The sequence below is a fragment of the Notamacropus eugenii genome, chromosome 3 (genome assembly GCF_028372415.1).
Source record: "Notamacropus eugenii isolate mMacEug1 chromosome 3, mMacEug1.pri_v2, whole genome shotgun sequence".
NCBI classification, from domain to species: domain Eukaryota; kingdom Metazoa; phylum Chordata; class Mammalia; order Diprotodontia; family Macropodidae; genus Notamacropus; species Notamacropus eugenii.
The window spans coordinates 371,872,925-371,888,922 of NC_092874.1; the positions used below are offsets into that span (position 1 = coordinate 371,872,925).

The following is a 15,998-nucleotide window of genomic DNA, read 5'->3' on the forward strand; positions in this document are numbered from 1 at the left end:
ATCCTCTATGGGAAAAATGGACAAGAATTATCTAGAATGAGAAGGCATGGGAGGATTATAAATTTTACTAATCAAGGAACCAGCAATTCCAATAGAATAATGGATAACTGAAAGCATGTAACCTGTTGACTGCTGCCATAAATTACATCGTAATATTTGAATTGCCCTGTGGTTTTCATTAGTTACATTAAAACAAGCACAGTGTTTTAATTCATCTGTGTTCAGATTTACCCTTATGTGGAGCCTATCTTAATGGCTATTTTTACTTACAAATTGTTAAGATGGATGCTTTACTGTAGTAGATGTAGATGGGAATAGCATATACTTGCAATCTCTTTTTCTTAACATTTTCACTTATGTATGTATCTTTCCCTCTTCCTCTCATCTCCCTCAGTCTTTCCTACCCAACTCACAAACTATTACAATTGCAAGGCACTTTGAAGTTTATTTAGTCCAACCCTTTTATTATACAGAGAAGACTGAGGCACAGAGGGGCTGAATATGTATAGTTACTTAATGACAAAACCTGTATGTGCATCTAAAATTTCTGACTTCAAGGCCTGTGTGATTCTTCAAAGGGCTGATGAAGAAGATGCTTTGTAATCTCTAAAGCACCATGGGCATTTAAGACCTTATGAACCCTGGCATAGGATTCAACACTAATCCTATGAAGTAATACACCAAACAGACAGTGGTCATTTAAAACTTGCAAGGTTTGGTTTGGGTTTCTATCAGTTTCCACCATTACATTATAATCGCTTGTGTCAACCCTAGTTGATGACCATGATCTTGCCTTGCTTTCATCACAGTCAGTTCTTACATATCCACTTGTGACTCATCAGTGTGACCCATCGTGGTCTGTTTCACCTGGTCAGTTGGTGTGTGCTCCTAGAAGTCAAGTTTATTCTGATGCTTTTGTATCTATGACAAACACAATAAGGAAGAACAGCCTGATAGGTGTTAGGAGGGGAAATAACAGTGACTCCATCAATCAATCTAGCAGAATTTATTAAATGTTTACTATCTGCTAATGTTTCTGCTGGATACTATACAAAAGCAAAGCAGAGAGAACTCTTGCCTTCAAGAGTCTTACATTCTCTCACATCTAGCGCAGTTCCTTGCAAAGAGAAGGTACTTAATGAATACCTATTGAATTGAAGACTGTTCTCTCTTTAAATTTCTTCCCTCTAAACCAAGTTTGAAGACAATAAATAATCATGTAATTTAGGTGAAATTTGATCCCCAAATGGCTACATAAGCTAACCATTGGGAATACCTTAATATTTAACTTGTCTTACCTCTGTAGACCCTGTGAAGGATACTTTATCTACATCCATGTGAGAAGAAATGGCTGCTCCAGCTGTGGGTCCATAACCAGGCACGATATTTACTACTCCTGGAGGAAATCCTGCCTAAAGGAGGGAGAGCCACAAATTAATACCAGTGAAAAATAATATAAAACTAGAACAGATAGAAAAACACCTTATTTATTATCATCACTATCAGGAAGTTTAGAATCTAATTATAGGAGGTAAGTATACCAAACAGGAAATCCCCATCTATTCATTTTCATCATTTTATCCTTGAAGAGTGAAAAACCTTTCAAAAAGAACATTCACATGGACCTCAGGATGATAGCAGTGTCTGGTAATTTATATTCCATGAGGCAGAAGAAGAGGAACAGAAGGGGAAAAATCACTCTTTATCTAAGCATGATTTCATTCATTCATTCTTTATGACAGAAATTTTTGGTATGTTTTGAAAGGCATTCATGATGAAATATTTTGTTTTTGTTCACTTTCCTTTTCCAGGAAGGGATAGATTGAAGATGGAAGTAACCATGTTAGAAAGAAAAAGGAGTCATGAATGGTAGGTACATATTTCTGCTGTTTATTGATCCATCTCTGTATCTATTGCTCCTCTTGGTTCTAAGGTCTCATCATGATGTACCATTTAATTCCCATAAACCTTTTTGATTACACATTAAGAAGGACCATTGAAGAGATAGATTCAGCTCTTAGAGTTCTTGGAAGAAAAGAACATTCCCATCCTTAAGTATGTCACACTGTTATGGTGCATTAAGAGTAAGATGTTAGAGGAGACCTGAGTTTTATTATCTGGCTCAAAGTACAAGCTCTAGAAGTTCTTGCTGAGCTATGAAGGTTCTGAAACCAGATGAGTGATAAAGTCTGTACCTCTGTCCCAAAATCAGCCTAAGTTTGGGCCTTGTTGGTTACAGAGTATCATATTTTTCAGCTGAAGCAACTCTCAAGACTTTCAAGTAATTTGGGTTGTGGGCATGATCTGTGCCAGTGGAGAGAGCTGGCACACTGAGAAAATCATATTCTTGACAGTTTGAAGAATAACAAAATAGGGTCCGTGTGTGGGGAGGGTAGTAATCATTGAAGATTATTTAAAACCACATGCAACCTAAACAAACAGAAGAGTGTATTGGTAACCTAAATATGATGCTGTCTAAATTTTTTATACAGAAAAATAAACAACCTAAGGAACTGAGATGTATTTCTGAGACATTTAGGCATAGACAACTTTGTTTCTGACTCCTCTTAAAGCTGGGATACACACACACATACACACACACATATGTGTGTGTGTCTATGTTTACATGACAAATTTATTTTATTTTCAATTCATGGAGCAAAACATGCATTTCCATAACATAGTACAATAAAAAAATTGATTGCACATCAAGATGCAAATCTCTCATGTTCAACTTGCCATTGTCTCCAGGCATACAACAAAATTATCTGGTAAATTTATTTTTTTCCTTTTTCTTCTCTTCCCCCAATCTAGAAATGGCCACCATTAGACACAACACATATGTATATGTAAAGTTATTCAATACATTTCTTTATCAGTTCTTTCTCTGGATGTAAATAGCCTCTTTTTTCATATCTCCCTTATTTTTAATTTGTGTTTTTATAATAGTCAAAATGATGTAGTCACTCCAAGTTGTTCTTAAGACAATATTGCTGTTACTTTGTACAATATTTGCTTGCTTCTTCTCACCTGCTACATCATTTTGTGTAAGTCTTTCCATAGTGGGATACATTTATGTGAATTTCCTGAAGTCAGTGTCAAGGAATTTAATATTTCCTCACAATGGCCAGCCCAATTTGCAATGAGGTGAAGTGATGTAATGGTTTCATGTAAGGCAAAGCAATTAATTTGGATCACTAGAATGCTTCTTAGTGAGAGTAATACTCCAGTTTTTCACATAGTAACTTGTTAGAGAGGACATTATGACTTAGCCAACTTACCTCCTTAACTAATGATGCTAGATAAAGAGTAGTGAGTGGGGTCTGTTCTGCTGGTTTGACAACCACAGTATTTCCACAGCAAAGGGCAGGTCCAAGTTTTATAACTACTGCAGCCAAAGGGAAATTCCACTATAAAGAAATAAGATAAACATTGATTTTTTCATTAATACTGAATCATATTTTTCCGTTAGACCCATACCTTGATGTCTCATGGTAGCATGGGGTAACTGAGCAGCAGAATGGAAGTTCTAGAACATTGTATCTATCTAAAAGCCTTTTGATTTTAAGGGAGATGATAAATTATATTTAATCTAAAGACTAACATGCTTGTGTTTGAAGAGACTAATCAGAGGAGTGACTACCAACTCTCAAACAAACAACTTTGGAATAATATCTTCACTGAGAGAATATTATTAACATCAAAGAAGGGAGAACCAACACTGTTGAAATCATGGATTTGTGAAGTATTAACATAATGAACTGAATTTCAGTCACTATGTTTCCCACACACTCAACATTTTCCAAACATTAAACAGTAATAATTATAATAGTACCAACTCAGCTTGTGTTCTCATAGATTTTAAATAACTACAAGTTTGGTGATAACTCACGTATATTTTAAAGGAACTTTTAGAAAAAAAAACAATGCTGTGTGAGCAGTGGGGAAGGAAAGGCAAGTCTGGCCTTTTAATTGGTGTCCTTATGAATAATTTTTCTGCCGAAAGAACAATGTTGTATGGAGTAGGAACCAAATTCTCAGTGTGACGGTAAGTGATTAAAGACTGAAATATTTCTTGTTCTCTTGGCCACTTGTTTTTGTTTTCAAATTATTATATTGGGTTTCAAATAGTAGAAACCATGCAGCAGATCATCTAGTTTGTTGGAGGTATAGAATCAAGTTAAATATATGTGGTATTATATTCATATACATTTATTTATTAATTCATTGATTTATCTTATTATTTATTTATTCGTATCTATCTAAAATGGAAAGGGCAAATCTTTTAATATTCAGATAGCATTCCTTTGAGTTTAAAAGAAATATGAGTAAGGATGGACTCTTGCTGAAAGGAATTTTTTAAGAAATATGTTTTCAAAAGGAGTTTTCAAAATCTTATATTTGGAAACAACTTACAGGAAGGATTTGGCCACAAACACCAACAGGTTCATGTCTTGTATATGAAAAAAACTTTCCATCTGAAATAAATCAAAATAAATGAACAAACTCCAAAATATGGCATATCAGAAAATATTCTTCTGAAATAACCAGTAGAAATAAAGACAAATATTTTCATTGTTGAAAAAAGGTTTTTTATAATATTTCATGTTATGATAGTATATGGTATCATCTTTTTATCAATAAGGCACTTAAAATTTTACTACTACAAATATGAGGTTTTTTTAATTTAAGTGACCTTTATTATATGGTATGGTATTTATTGTGACTCAAACTATGCACCCAAGTCATATCAGAACAACTACAGAAATTGGCGTTAGAAGTGACTCAGAAAGTGGTATAATACAGCCTCACATATATATTTGAAATATATTTGCAAAGATTTTCAGTAAATCAATGGGAAAATAAAAGAGAATGGCATGTATATAGAGGTGGTGGGTAGGTAGGGAGAAAATCAGAATGACGTCCTGGAGTTATAGTATATGGATGATTTAACAGCAAAGAGTATTCAGGATTCCGAAAATATTCATGCTTGATTTTCTTTGCATGAGGCATACTGTCCATGCCCTAAATAATTTAAATACTAAAAACAGAAAGCCACAAATATTCCCTGATCTTCTTTTCCTCTTTTCTCCCTCCCCAAAGCCTTCTGTTTTAATTTTGAAGTTGATTTCTTTCTACTTACTTACTAATCAATTTTGCCTTTCCTGCCAATTAAAAAAAAATTCCTATTTGTATTTCCCAAGAACTTAGCAAAGAAATGACCTTACACATAGTTGGTGCTTAACAAATGTTTGCTGTTTTTCAATCATCATTCATTCATCCATTTGTACACTTTATTCCTTCTTGCACTTTATCAAAATAGAAACTAGATCCCCAAAGTCCCATGTCTGTATAGCACTATTTCCTTACTCTCTTTTTATCCCAGTCTATGTTTCACTGCTGCCCAATCCCCATCTACCATCTGTGGTTCACCTTGGTTGGGTTTCTTTATTGGTTTTTAGATAGTTTCAGTGTTGAAAGGGTTATTTTAAATTCTCAGGGAAACTTAATGTCCATCAAATCTTCAACTATCAGGCTTATTAAACTGGAGAGTGAAGTCAGTCCTGTATGCTTGAAGTAGAGCATGTCTTGAGGACAAGTTTCCTTTATTTGTTGTCTAGAAGTAGGGTTTACACTAACACTCAGCTGATCTCACAACCTTCATGCTCAAACTCTGCCTCTTCTTCATCTAGTAAGTATTTTTTAGACAAGGGTCATTTCAATTTCTTCTAAGCTGAGCTAAATTACACTGACAATTCCTGTTATACAAATATCTGTCTTTCCATAATATTACCTGCATTGCTTATTAAAAAAACAAACAAACTCCTCCAGCATCCTTTCTCATCTCCAATCTGCCACTGAAGGCTACAGACTTATTTTTATCTTTTCCTGAGTCAACAGCTTTTAGCAAAAGTTTAAATCAATAGTACAATGCAAGGCTGGGGCAGATGGCAGTACCTCTATGTTAGTGGAATATTGAAAGTATGGCAGCTAACTACTACTTGATACATGAACATAAAATCTTATTGTAGATTAAAAACAAAATGAAATCCCCCAACATGAGACATAACATTAAAAATAAGTTTTAAAATGTCTGATCTATACATAGGTATATGTGTGTGTGTGTGTTGAATTTTACTCTTTTTAGTAATTATTGTACTTTAGTGGATTTCATATTGTGCTTATTTTTAAAAAAAATATTTCTACACCTTTTAATAACATAATTTTGCTGAATTTTTAAAAGGCATCTAATAAATATTAACAAACTTTTGCAATAGAAATTTTCATAGTTAATCAACAAATCATCACAAATTTTTCTGAAGCATTCTTTTGTGTCAAGCATTGTACAAAGAAGGAAGCATTCTCTACCTGTGATAAGTTTTCATTCAGGTGAGGGACAGAAGTACGTACAAAAAGGTATTCAGTGAAAACATATAGAATTATTATATGATATATAATGAAAGAGATGAATAAAGAGCAATACGATAAAACATGCCTTGGAAGAAAGGGCACAAATTGAGGAACCTAGGAAAGGCTTTCTACAGAGACATGAACTGCATTTTAGAAGTAGAAAGGCACTCTGTGAGGAAAAGGTAAGGAGGGAATGTATTACAAGAATGAGAGAAAGCCATTGCCAAAGCATGGAGAGGAGTGTGGAGTGTCAGGTCTGAATAATAGAGAAGGCCAGTTTATTTTCAACATACAGTGTAAGAAGGAGAGTAAAATCCAATGTAACTGGAAAAGTAGATTGGGTCCAGGTCTTCAAATATTAAATAGATGAGTTTATATTTGATCCTTAATGATCCAGGAAGCCATCAGAACCAGTTGAATAGAGAAGTTACATGGTCAGGTTTGTACTTAAAGAAAATAATTTCAGCAGCAGTGGACAGTGTGGACTGAAGTGAGAAAATACTTGAGAAAGGTAGACCAATTGGGAGGCCATTTTTATAATCTTATCAAGAGGAGATGATAGTCCTAGCCAGGGGTGGGGAATCTGTGGACTCAAGGTCACATATGGCCCTCTCAGTCCTAAAGTATGGTCCTTTGATTGAATCCAAACTTCACAGAACAAATCCTCTTAATAATAGGATTTGTTCTGTAAAACTTAGACTCAGTCAAAAGGACCTAGAAGACCATTTGTGGCATCAAGGCCTCAGGTTCCCCACCCTGACCTCAACCAAATCAACATGTGTGTGAGTGGAGATAAAGTGTTGGATAGAGTGGTTGTCATAAAAGTAGAAATGGCAAGAATTGGACACAGATTGAGTATGTGGAGTGAGGAGTCCAAGACAATAAATATGATGCAGTGGAAGGATAAAGGTGCATTGAATTCTAGAAATGTTTGGAAAAGTCTAGTTTAGTGAAAAAGATAATAAGTTCAATTTTATACATTTTGACCTTAAGATACCTCTACAATATCCTGTTTGAAATGTTCAATAGGTAACTGAAGACGTGAAATTGATGTTGAAGGGATAGATTGTGACATGATACTTAAAAAGGAGAATTATTTGTTTAGAAACAAGAGTTTAGCCCATAGAAACTGAAGAAGTTACTAAAAAGGGAATACAAAGAGAGAAGAGAAGAAGCATGAAAAAGAACCTTAAGGGACACCCACAGTTAGAAGATATGGATAAATCAGCACAGAGACTGAGAAGAAACAGTCACTAATACAGAAGTATGTTTTACATGATTGCACATGAATAAACCATACCAGATTTCATTCAGTCTTGTTGATGTGAGAGGGAAGGGCAGGAGGAAGGAGGGAAGGGAAATTTGGAAATCAAAAATCTTATAAAATGAATATTTAAAATTTTCTTTACATGTATTTGGAAAAATAAAATGCTATTTGCATTTTAACAAAGGAGAAATAGATGGCTAGAAGTCAAAGCAAGAGAGAGAAGTGTCAGAGAACCTTAGAGGAGAGAGTATCCAGGAGGAAAGAACAGTTAACAATGTGAAAATGGGTTGAAAAGAATTAGTATTGAGAAAAGAATATCAGATTTGACCATTAAGAACACTAACAGTTGAGTGAGAGGAAATGGAGGAAATTAATATAAAGTTGTCGTTTTTGTTTTCAAGGATGTTTGACTGAGAAAGGGTGAGAGAAAAAGGGTGATAACTTGAGGGGATGGTAGGGAGTGGTGAAAATGTACTAAGAATATGGAGAACTTGAGCTTGTTTAAAGGCAAAGATTCAAGAAAGAGGAGAGATGAATGTGGAATGCAATGTGCTAGAGACGATGGGAGGGAATAGGATCTCATATGCAAAAAGAAGGTTTGGCCTTGGCAAGGAGATTAAAAAGCAAAGAAAGAGAGGCTAGCATAAAGGAGGAAAGAGTGGTAGAAAATATTAAAAATAATTCTAGCACCAAGTGCTCATATGCATTTTTCAAAATTGCTTCTCGAATTTACTTACCAATTGGGATTGTACGACCTTGAATCTTATCAGCCCAGCTTGCATAGTAACGTATGGTAGTCACAGACAGCCCTAAATCCATCATATAGGCATTGGCAAAGATTTTTCCAGCATTCAGTGCTTCCATTGTCTGAAAAAAAGATCAGGTCCCAAATTGAGTTTCATATGCTATTGAAAGCAAGTATTAGATTAATTCTATTTCAGGCAACAATCTGGTATGATGAAGTAGGGAAGAGTAGTTGATAGGATTGGAGTCAGGAAGACCTGGGCTTCACTGTTTCTTCCAATACCTACTAGTAGAGTGACCCTGGGAATGCCTCTTAAGCTCCATGTTCTTATGGCAACACCTTGAGACCTCTCTCCAAAATAAGTTGTCTTATATAAGATATTAGGAGTTGGCAGAACAGGAGCTCCTCCCACTGAAGTAATCATGTATCTTTCTTGTGATTACTCCTGGAAATATATCAGTTGGGGCTTACCTCATGTCCTGAGAAATATACCACTGCTAAAATGGTCATCAGATAATCTTTTATTCTTTGCTGATTAAAATAATACATTGAACAAAGCAGTATTAGACAAGGCTGTGGTGAGGGTTGGGGTGGGACCACACTGTGGGATCCCTGATACACTGAGATCACTTGATAGCATGAATAATTTATATTCTGAAGGCTTATAATTTTGAAAATGAGGGTGTCTTGAATGCTAGCTAGTCTTGCTATTTTCCATAAAATGCTGTGTTCATTTTGTGTGGCGAATCATTCTGGAAGGGTGAATAATTCTGATAATATTTATGTAACACTTTTCAGTTTATTAGCTTCTTTCATATCAGTTATTTCAGTTGAACAATTTTGAGTCATTTGGTGGTGTAGTGCATTGATTGCTGGGTCTAGAATTAAGTAGACCTGTGTTGAAACCTAGCATCATACATCTGCTAAGTTATGTGACCCTGTGCAGGTCATTTAACCTCTTGTCTTGTTCAGTTTCCTCAGCTGTAAAATGGGGATAATAATAGCACCTGCCTCACAGGATTATTGTGGAGGTCAGATGAGATAATATTTGCAACATCACCTAGCACAGTATTTGGTACATAGTAGGATGTCCCATAAATGAACATTCTTTTCTTTCCCTTTAATCTAATATCATTTGATCCTTCCAATACTTCTTGGTAGACAAGGGAGACAGCATTTCTGACACTTATTGTTTTGGCGCAATAAATCTCATTTTACATTTGTAATTTCAACACCTTGCATACTACTATGTGCAGTAAAAGTTAAATGAATTACTGCTGAATTGAATAAATGCAAGTCCTATTTTGTCCTGAGGGGAAGAGGCAAGGTTCAATGTGAATGCTCTCTGAGCATGATTTGCTCATAACAAAGTTGTCTTCATATATAAATGAGAGCATCAAGCTACATGTCTTCTAAGATAACTTTCAGCTCCAAATTTCTAGGACTTTGATGAATTTCATATTTGGGAGTCATATTCCCTAACTGATTTACTGCCACCCTCCAAATCCCTAAAATGTTAAACGTATTCCAAGAGATGCAATGTGCATATGAATGATGTGTCAAAACATGTATTCACAGTATAAATTATAAAATATATATATATGTATATATATTTTAGTTATTGTTTTTCTTTACTACTTCTAGGGACAGAAGAGTTTGTCACCTAGGGACAGGAGAATTTGCCAGAGGTTTGATAATTACCTGATGCTTTGGTTATATAAATATGATAAAACACAACTTTTATTAGCTCTGTGTAGAAATAATCCTAGATTTAGTTAGGATGCCATCACTGAATCCTTCCTCTAATGATTTGTCAAGGTGGACATAGACAAGTCATCTTTTAGTCATCTTATCTATAAGGTAAGGAAGCTAGGGGTTAACATTCTTCCCAGTATTAAAATCTGATCATGCTATAAACTTTAGATGGTTAACAATCTCATTGAGTATCTTTATCTATAACATATAGATAATTTTAATTAATAACATCACAAATTTATTTAAAGGAAAGTAAAATTTTGTTAAGATTTTTTCCTGAACACTACATTAAATGGATATATATGTACATATAGATACATATCTCTATCTATTTATCTATCCATCTATCCATCCATTCATCCAGCCATCCGTCCCTCCCTCCTATCTATCTATCTATCTATCTATCTATCTATCTATCTATCTATCTATCTATCTATCTATCTATCTATCTTTATCAACCATGACTTAAAATATGGAGGTGATGGGCTCTTGGCTAAAGGTGGAGTACATACAAAAAAAGTGCTGGGAATTAGTTTTCCTGGTATCTTGCAAATTTAACCAAGTGTTTTATGACTGAAAAGAAAGGAGGGTCAAAACTGTTTACCAAGCAAATTCTAACACACTGCAGCTAAAGGTGTGGTAATGGTTACCTCCAAATTCAGACACAAACATCTAAAAAAACAGCAAGCAGTGGAACCCATAGCATCAAGCATCTATACACAATAGTACAATTTATAGAAAGCAATGAAGTTGAACAGGAGAGTTTTATGTATGGATGCAAATTTGACTTGATAGATATCAATGAGCCTTGACTCAAAAAGGGATACATACGTAAAATATGGTTGTAGAATGGAACCTTTTTTCAGAGACATAGAAGAAGCAAAAGAGGGATAAAGGAGTATTGGTTTGCATATTCTTGAGTGGGAGGAGGAGAGCATAATGGACTACATTTTGATGATGAACGATGGAGACAGAAACAGTACTGTTACAGACAAGGGTTCAAAGAATTAACTTCACAGATAAAAGGTATGAAAGGCATAGAAGAGTTATACATTGGCTCTTCTGAACAAGATCTATGACTTTTCAGTAGGATAAAATGTCAGTCCATGACAGATGTTTAATATGGCAGTCAAAATGATTTAAAATATTTGAAGGAATGCCACATGGAAAAGGGACTTGACTTGTTCTTCTGTTTGGTCATAGACCATAGAGTTAGGTTTATGTAGCACAAGTTTCAATAAGGCAGTTTTAGACTTCATATAAAGATACAATCTGCCTTAGAAGATTAAAGATATCCAAGCATGGAATGGGTTGCCTTGAGAATAAATGGTTTCCCCTTAATGGAGGTCTTCAAGGAAAACCTAGATGACATTTTTTGGTGAACTGTAGAAGAATTAAACTATTTGTTCTTCAGATCTGTTCCACTTCTGTGATTAAGTGCTTTATAAATATTGATTTATTGATTAATTATTAATTACTGCTATTCCTATTGCCACCACCACTACAACCACTACCACTACTATTGCTGCTGCTGCTACTACTACTACTTGTAGCAGAAACTGTCAATAATATTTCAACAGAGGGAGAGAGGAGAAACACATTCTCAAAAGGAATTCCTTATAATCTCCACACCTACGTACATATGTGTGTATGTTTATATATGCAAGATGTCATCATTGAAAACAAAAGCAGCTCACAATAAATAGAACAATTGAGGCCTCTAACAATCCCTTGCTTCATCGGGTGCATACTTACTGCCAAGAGCAGACGGTCCCTTTCCATTAAATCAGCCAGTTTGTTCAGGAGCCGACCTCTCTCTGAAGCATCCATTGTCCGCCATGGGGACCCGAGCTGAAAAGCCTCCCTTGCCGCCTTCACTGCCTTGTCCACATCTGCCTAAAAAAGTCAAAGAAAGCTAAGTTTAGGGTAAGAACGCTTGACTTATCTCCCAGTATATGTTGGCCATGGCACAATATATAGTGGTAGAATTCCTATGATTGCAAAGTATGAACACTACTCAGAGAGGAGAGCATTAGAGGAAACTTCATAGAAAAAAGAGCAAACATTGCATCTATTTTAACAGATTGTCATATTTTCTAGATGCTGATTTACATAATTTTAAATCATAGGATCACAGAAAATGATCTGGGAGGGAACTTTTAACATCCAAATCCTATATCTATATGAAAAATTTACTACTGTTCTAAGGTTAATGTGTTTTAAATCCTGAATAGAATTTAAAAGAGTATCTAGCCCAACTTCCACATTTTACGTGAAAGGAATGGGGGAGCCCAGAGAATTGAAGGGACTGGCTAATATCACACAGTGGGACAGCTGGGGTTTGAATCCCTAGTCTTCTGACTTCAAATGCAGGTCTTATTTCAAGAGATGCTGTCCTTATCCCTTACTCAAAACCTTTGGCTTTTTTGATAAATATATAATTTTGTTTTTAATATTTTAGGGGAAAGTGTTTGTAGTATTGACATTTTTACCCCCACAGAAATACTACTTAAATAGAATGGAGCACCAGGGTTTCCTAAAGCACTGGGGCATAGCCCACCATGGCTGCATTCTATAAATTCTGGTATATCATCTCACTGTTGTCATTATCTTTGGTGAAATTATTGATGGTTTCTATGATGTATTCTTTGACCAATTTTTTCTTTAGGATTAGATTATTTCATTTCCAATGGATCTATATTTCCAAGGTAATTTATTAAATATAATGTTAATGCTCTATGGTCTGAAAAGAGTAATTTGATATTTGTTTTTCTTCATTTGTTTGTGAGGTTTTTATGCCTAAAATATGGCCAATTTTTGTGAAAGTACATGTACCTGTACATGTACAGTTGGGAAAAAAAAGGTGTACTCCTTTCTACTCCCAGTCAGTTTTCTCTAGATATCTATTGTAACATTTTTTCTAAAATTGTATTCATTTTCTTAATTTCTTTCATACTTATTTCGTGGTCAAATTTATATACTTGTGACAGGGGAAATTTGAGGTCTTCCATTAATACAATTTTGCTGTCTATTTCCTTCTGTAAATCATTCACTTTTTTTGTAAAGAATCTGAATGTTATGCTATTTGGTGCATACATATTTAGTAGTGATATAACTTCATAGCCTATGATGTCTTTTTAGCAATAAATAGGTTCACCAATTATCTCATTTAATTATATCCCTTTTGGCTTTTGAATTGTCTGAGATTAAAATTGGTACCCCTGTTGTTTTTTAGATCTCAGCTGAAGCACAATAAATTCTGCTCAAGCCTTTATTTTAACTGTTTATTTTTCTGTTTCAAGGGTTTCTTATAAGAACCATAGTGTTGAATTCTGGCCTCTAATCCATTCTGTTATCCACTTCCGTTATGTGGGTGAGTTCATCCCATTCACAATCATAGTTATGATAAGAATCTTGTATTTCCTTTCATCCAGTTTTCTTCTGTTTATCCTTCTCCCTCTCTTTACCCTGTTCCTCCTCAAAGGTCTGTTTTGCTTCTGACTACTGCTTCTTTTAATCCACTTTCCCTCTTGTCTTTTCCCCATTCCCTGCTATTCACATCTTGGTTAAGATAGATTTCAATACTCGACTAAGTTTGTGTGCTTATACAAATATATGTCTATATATCTATACACAGATGCATATATATATATATATATACATATACACTATATATAGTATGTATATACCACCTACGGTAGAATATAGTTTACATTAGAAACTATAGTGATATAGTACTATGCCCTATATACATACCACATATAATACTATAATGCATATAGCATATTTGCACATCATACATGATGTGTAAGTATATGATATATGTGTATGTGTATTTATACAGTACTACCATATGCTGTATCTTTTACTATTATGTACTATATTTATATCTGCTATAAATACATATATGGTAGTGTATAGTTTGTGTATGTATGTGTGTGTGTATGTGTGTGTGTGTGTGTGCATATTCTTCCCTTTTTAAATTGGTTCAGTTGAGAGTGAGGTTCAAGTGTTGCACGTTCATTTTTCCTTCAGTGTAAAAGCTCTTACTTGTATAACTCTTCTATCTGAGATAGTTTTTCTCATTCTTCCCTTCCCTTCCTCCTTCTTCCAGTGAATCTCTCTTTTTCAGACCTTCATTTATTTTTGAGAAACCTTCCAACAGAATCAACTTATACCCATGTCTTCTGTCTATGTAGACTCCTTCTAATTCCCCTAATAATGAAAAACTTCTTAGGATTTACATGAACCCTCTTCCCATATGGCAATGTAAACATTTCAATCTTATTGACTCTTTTATGATTTCTCTGTTAAGTCTTCACTTTAAAGCTTCTTTTGATTCTTGTTTTTGAATATCAGATTTTCTATTCACCTGGATTTTTAGGCCAGAAATGTTTGAAAGACCTCTATTTCATTATATGTCCATTATTTTTTCCCCAAAGGATCCTATTCAGTTCTGCTAAGTAGGTTGTTCCACCTTCAGAGAACTGATGAACTCTGATTACAAACTGAAGTATTGTTTTCTCACATTATTTTTCGCAACATGTCTAATGTGGAAATATGTTTTTCATGATTTCACATGCATAAATAGTATCATATTGTTTGCCTCTCAAACAATGAGTGTGGGACTGGAGAGGAGGAGAGGAATTAATTTTTTAAATGTTAAAAGTAAATAAAAATATTTTTAAGAAATATAATGACAGAAATTAAGGTTTTCTAATAACTCACATGTGAGAAAACTCACCTTATCTCCTTCTTCCACATCACAAATTTTTTCTTCAGTAGCAGGATTAATGACTGGGAATTTCTTGCCACTCACTGAATTATGCCATTCATTGTTTATAAATATCTATTGAGAAATACAAAAAGAAATCAAGGTTACATGTGCAGTGATTTAGTTTTGAAAAGTTTCCCACAGCGATTAAGTCTGAAACACTCAAAACATCATATTCACATGTCTCAGTGGTACCACTTTTCTAACCTTTTAAGTCAAAGATGTCACAATTCTACAATTCTCACTTCCCGCTTTAGTTTATTTTGAACACATAAAAATATGAACCATGGCATAATCTTTGTAAATGTCATTAAAAATTTAGGCAGAACTTTTAATGGTGAGTTGAAGTTTCCAGAAATAATGACTTTACTCAGTTTTCATATGTTTTTGTAAGATTAGGTTGTGTACTGTTCAAGTCATAAGGATAATGCATATTATTTTACTTAATGTTCTTAAGTGTAGGATGAGTGATTTGATTTTAGGATACTGGGAAGAGGAACACAAGCTAGATATCCCCATGTAAGCATATACACAAATATATGTGAGCAGGTAGTGGTGGTGAGTAGGGGAACTGCTCACTCAAAAATAAACTGAAGGATAAATTAGATAAGGGAAATCATTTGTACTGTTAGATAATGAAAAAGAAGATCTATGTAGTACATATGATACTATATCCCTCTGTTCCTGGATTCTTGGCTTTCAAATTTATTCTACTGTGTTTAAAATCTTTTGATTCACTTCAGGTTATTAATTTCTCTGTACTTAAAATCTCTCCTTCTTATTAATTTATACTGCCAAAGGCATCCTATCTCAAAGCACCTCCAAAATGTTTTGTATCCCCACTGACAGTCTACCTCCTGATTTCTCTGGGCCTCATGCTGGTGCTACAAGTTTCATCTCTACTCTAGAAGCAAGATAGTTGAGGGAGAGATCTCACCAGTGAAATTGGTTTCATACTAGATTCCAGGTCCTCTCTTGACCCATCTATTTAAAGCTATCATGTAAACCTTTCATGGTTAAAAAGAGATATGCTTTAACAGTAGAAT

The 15,998-nt window shown here is 34.5% G+C and overlaps 1 protein-coding gene and 1 long non-coding RNA gene across 7 annotated transcripts in view; one reads left to right on the forward strand and one right to left on the reverse strand.

The window, feature by feature from the left end:
* Positions 1–15,998, forward strand: part of LOC140496998 (uncharacterized) — a 58,468-nt gene that overhangs the window by 39,474 nt on the left and 2,996 nt on the right. For 2 of the 3 annotated variants that reach the window (XR_011964494.1, XR_011964493.1), the window contains 2 exons: positions 1,812–1,869; positions 13,481–13,551. This is a non-coding gene — a long non-coding RNA (uncharacterized lncRNA). The remainder of the gene's footprint in view (positions 1–1,811; positions 1,870–13,480; positions 13,552–15,998) is intronic. The other variant, XR_011964495.1, reaches the window with a different exon arrangement.
* Positions 1–15,998, reverse strand: part of LOC140496993 (aldehyde dehydrogenase 1A1) — a 269,491-nt gene that overhangs the window by 14,695 nt on the left and 238,798 nt on the right. For all 4 annotated transcript variants that reach the window (XM_072597452.1, XM_072597450.1, XM_072597447.1 and 1 more), the window contains 6 exons: positions 14,923–15,027; positions 11,934–12,074; positions 8,416–8,545; positions 4,417–4,478; positions 3,282–3,410; positions 1,299–1,412 (listed from right to left, as the gene is read on the reverse strand). In XM_072597452.1, the coding sequence (XP_072453553.1) occupies positions 1,299–1,412; positions 3,282–3,410; positions 4,417–4,478; positions 8,416–8,545; positions 11,934–12,074; positions 14,923–15,027 (681 nt within the window). The remainder of the gene's footprint in view (positions 1–1,298; positions 1,413–3,281; positions 3,411–4,416; positions 4,479–8,415; positions 8,546–11,933; positions 12,075–14,922; positions 15,028–15,998) is intronic.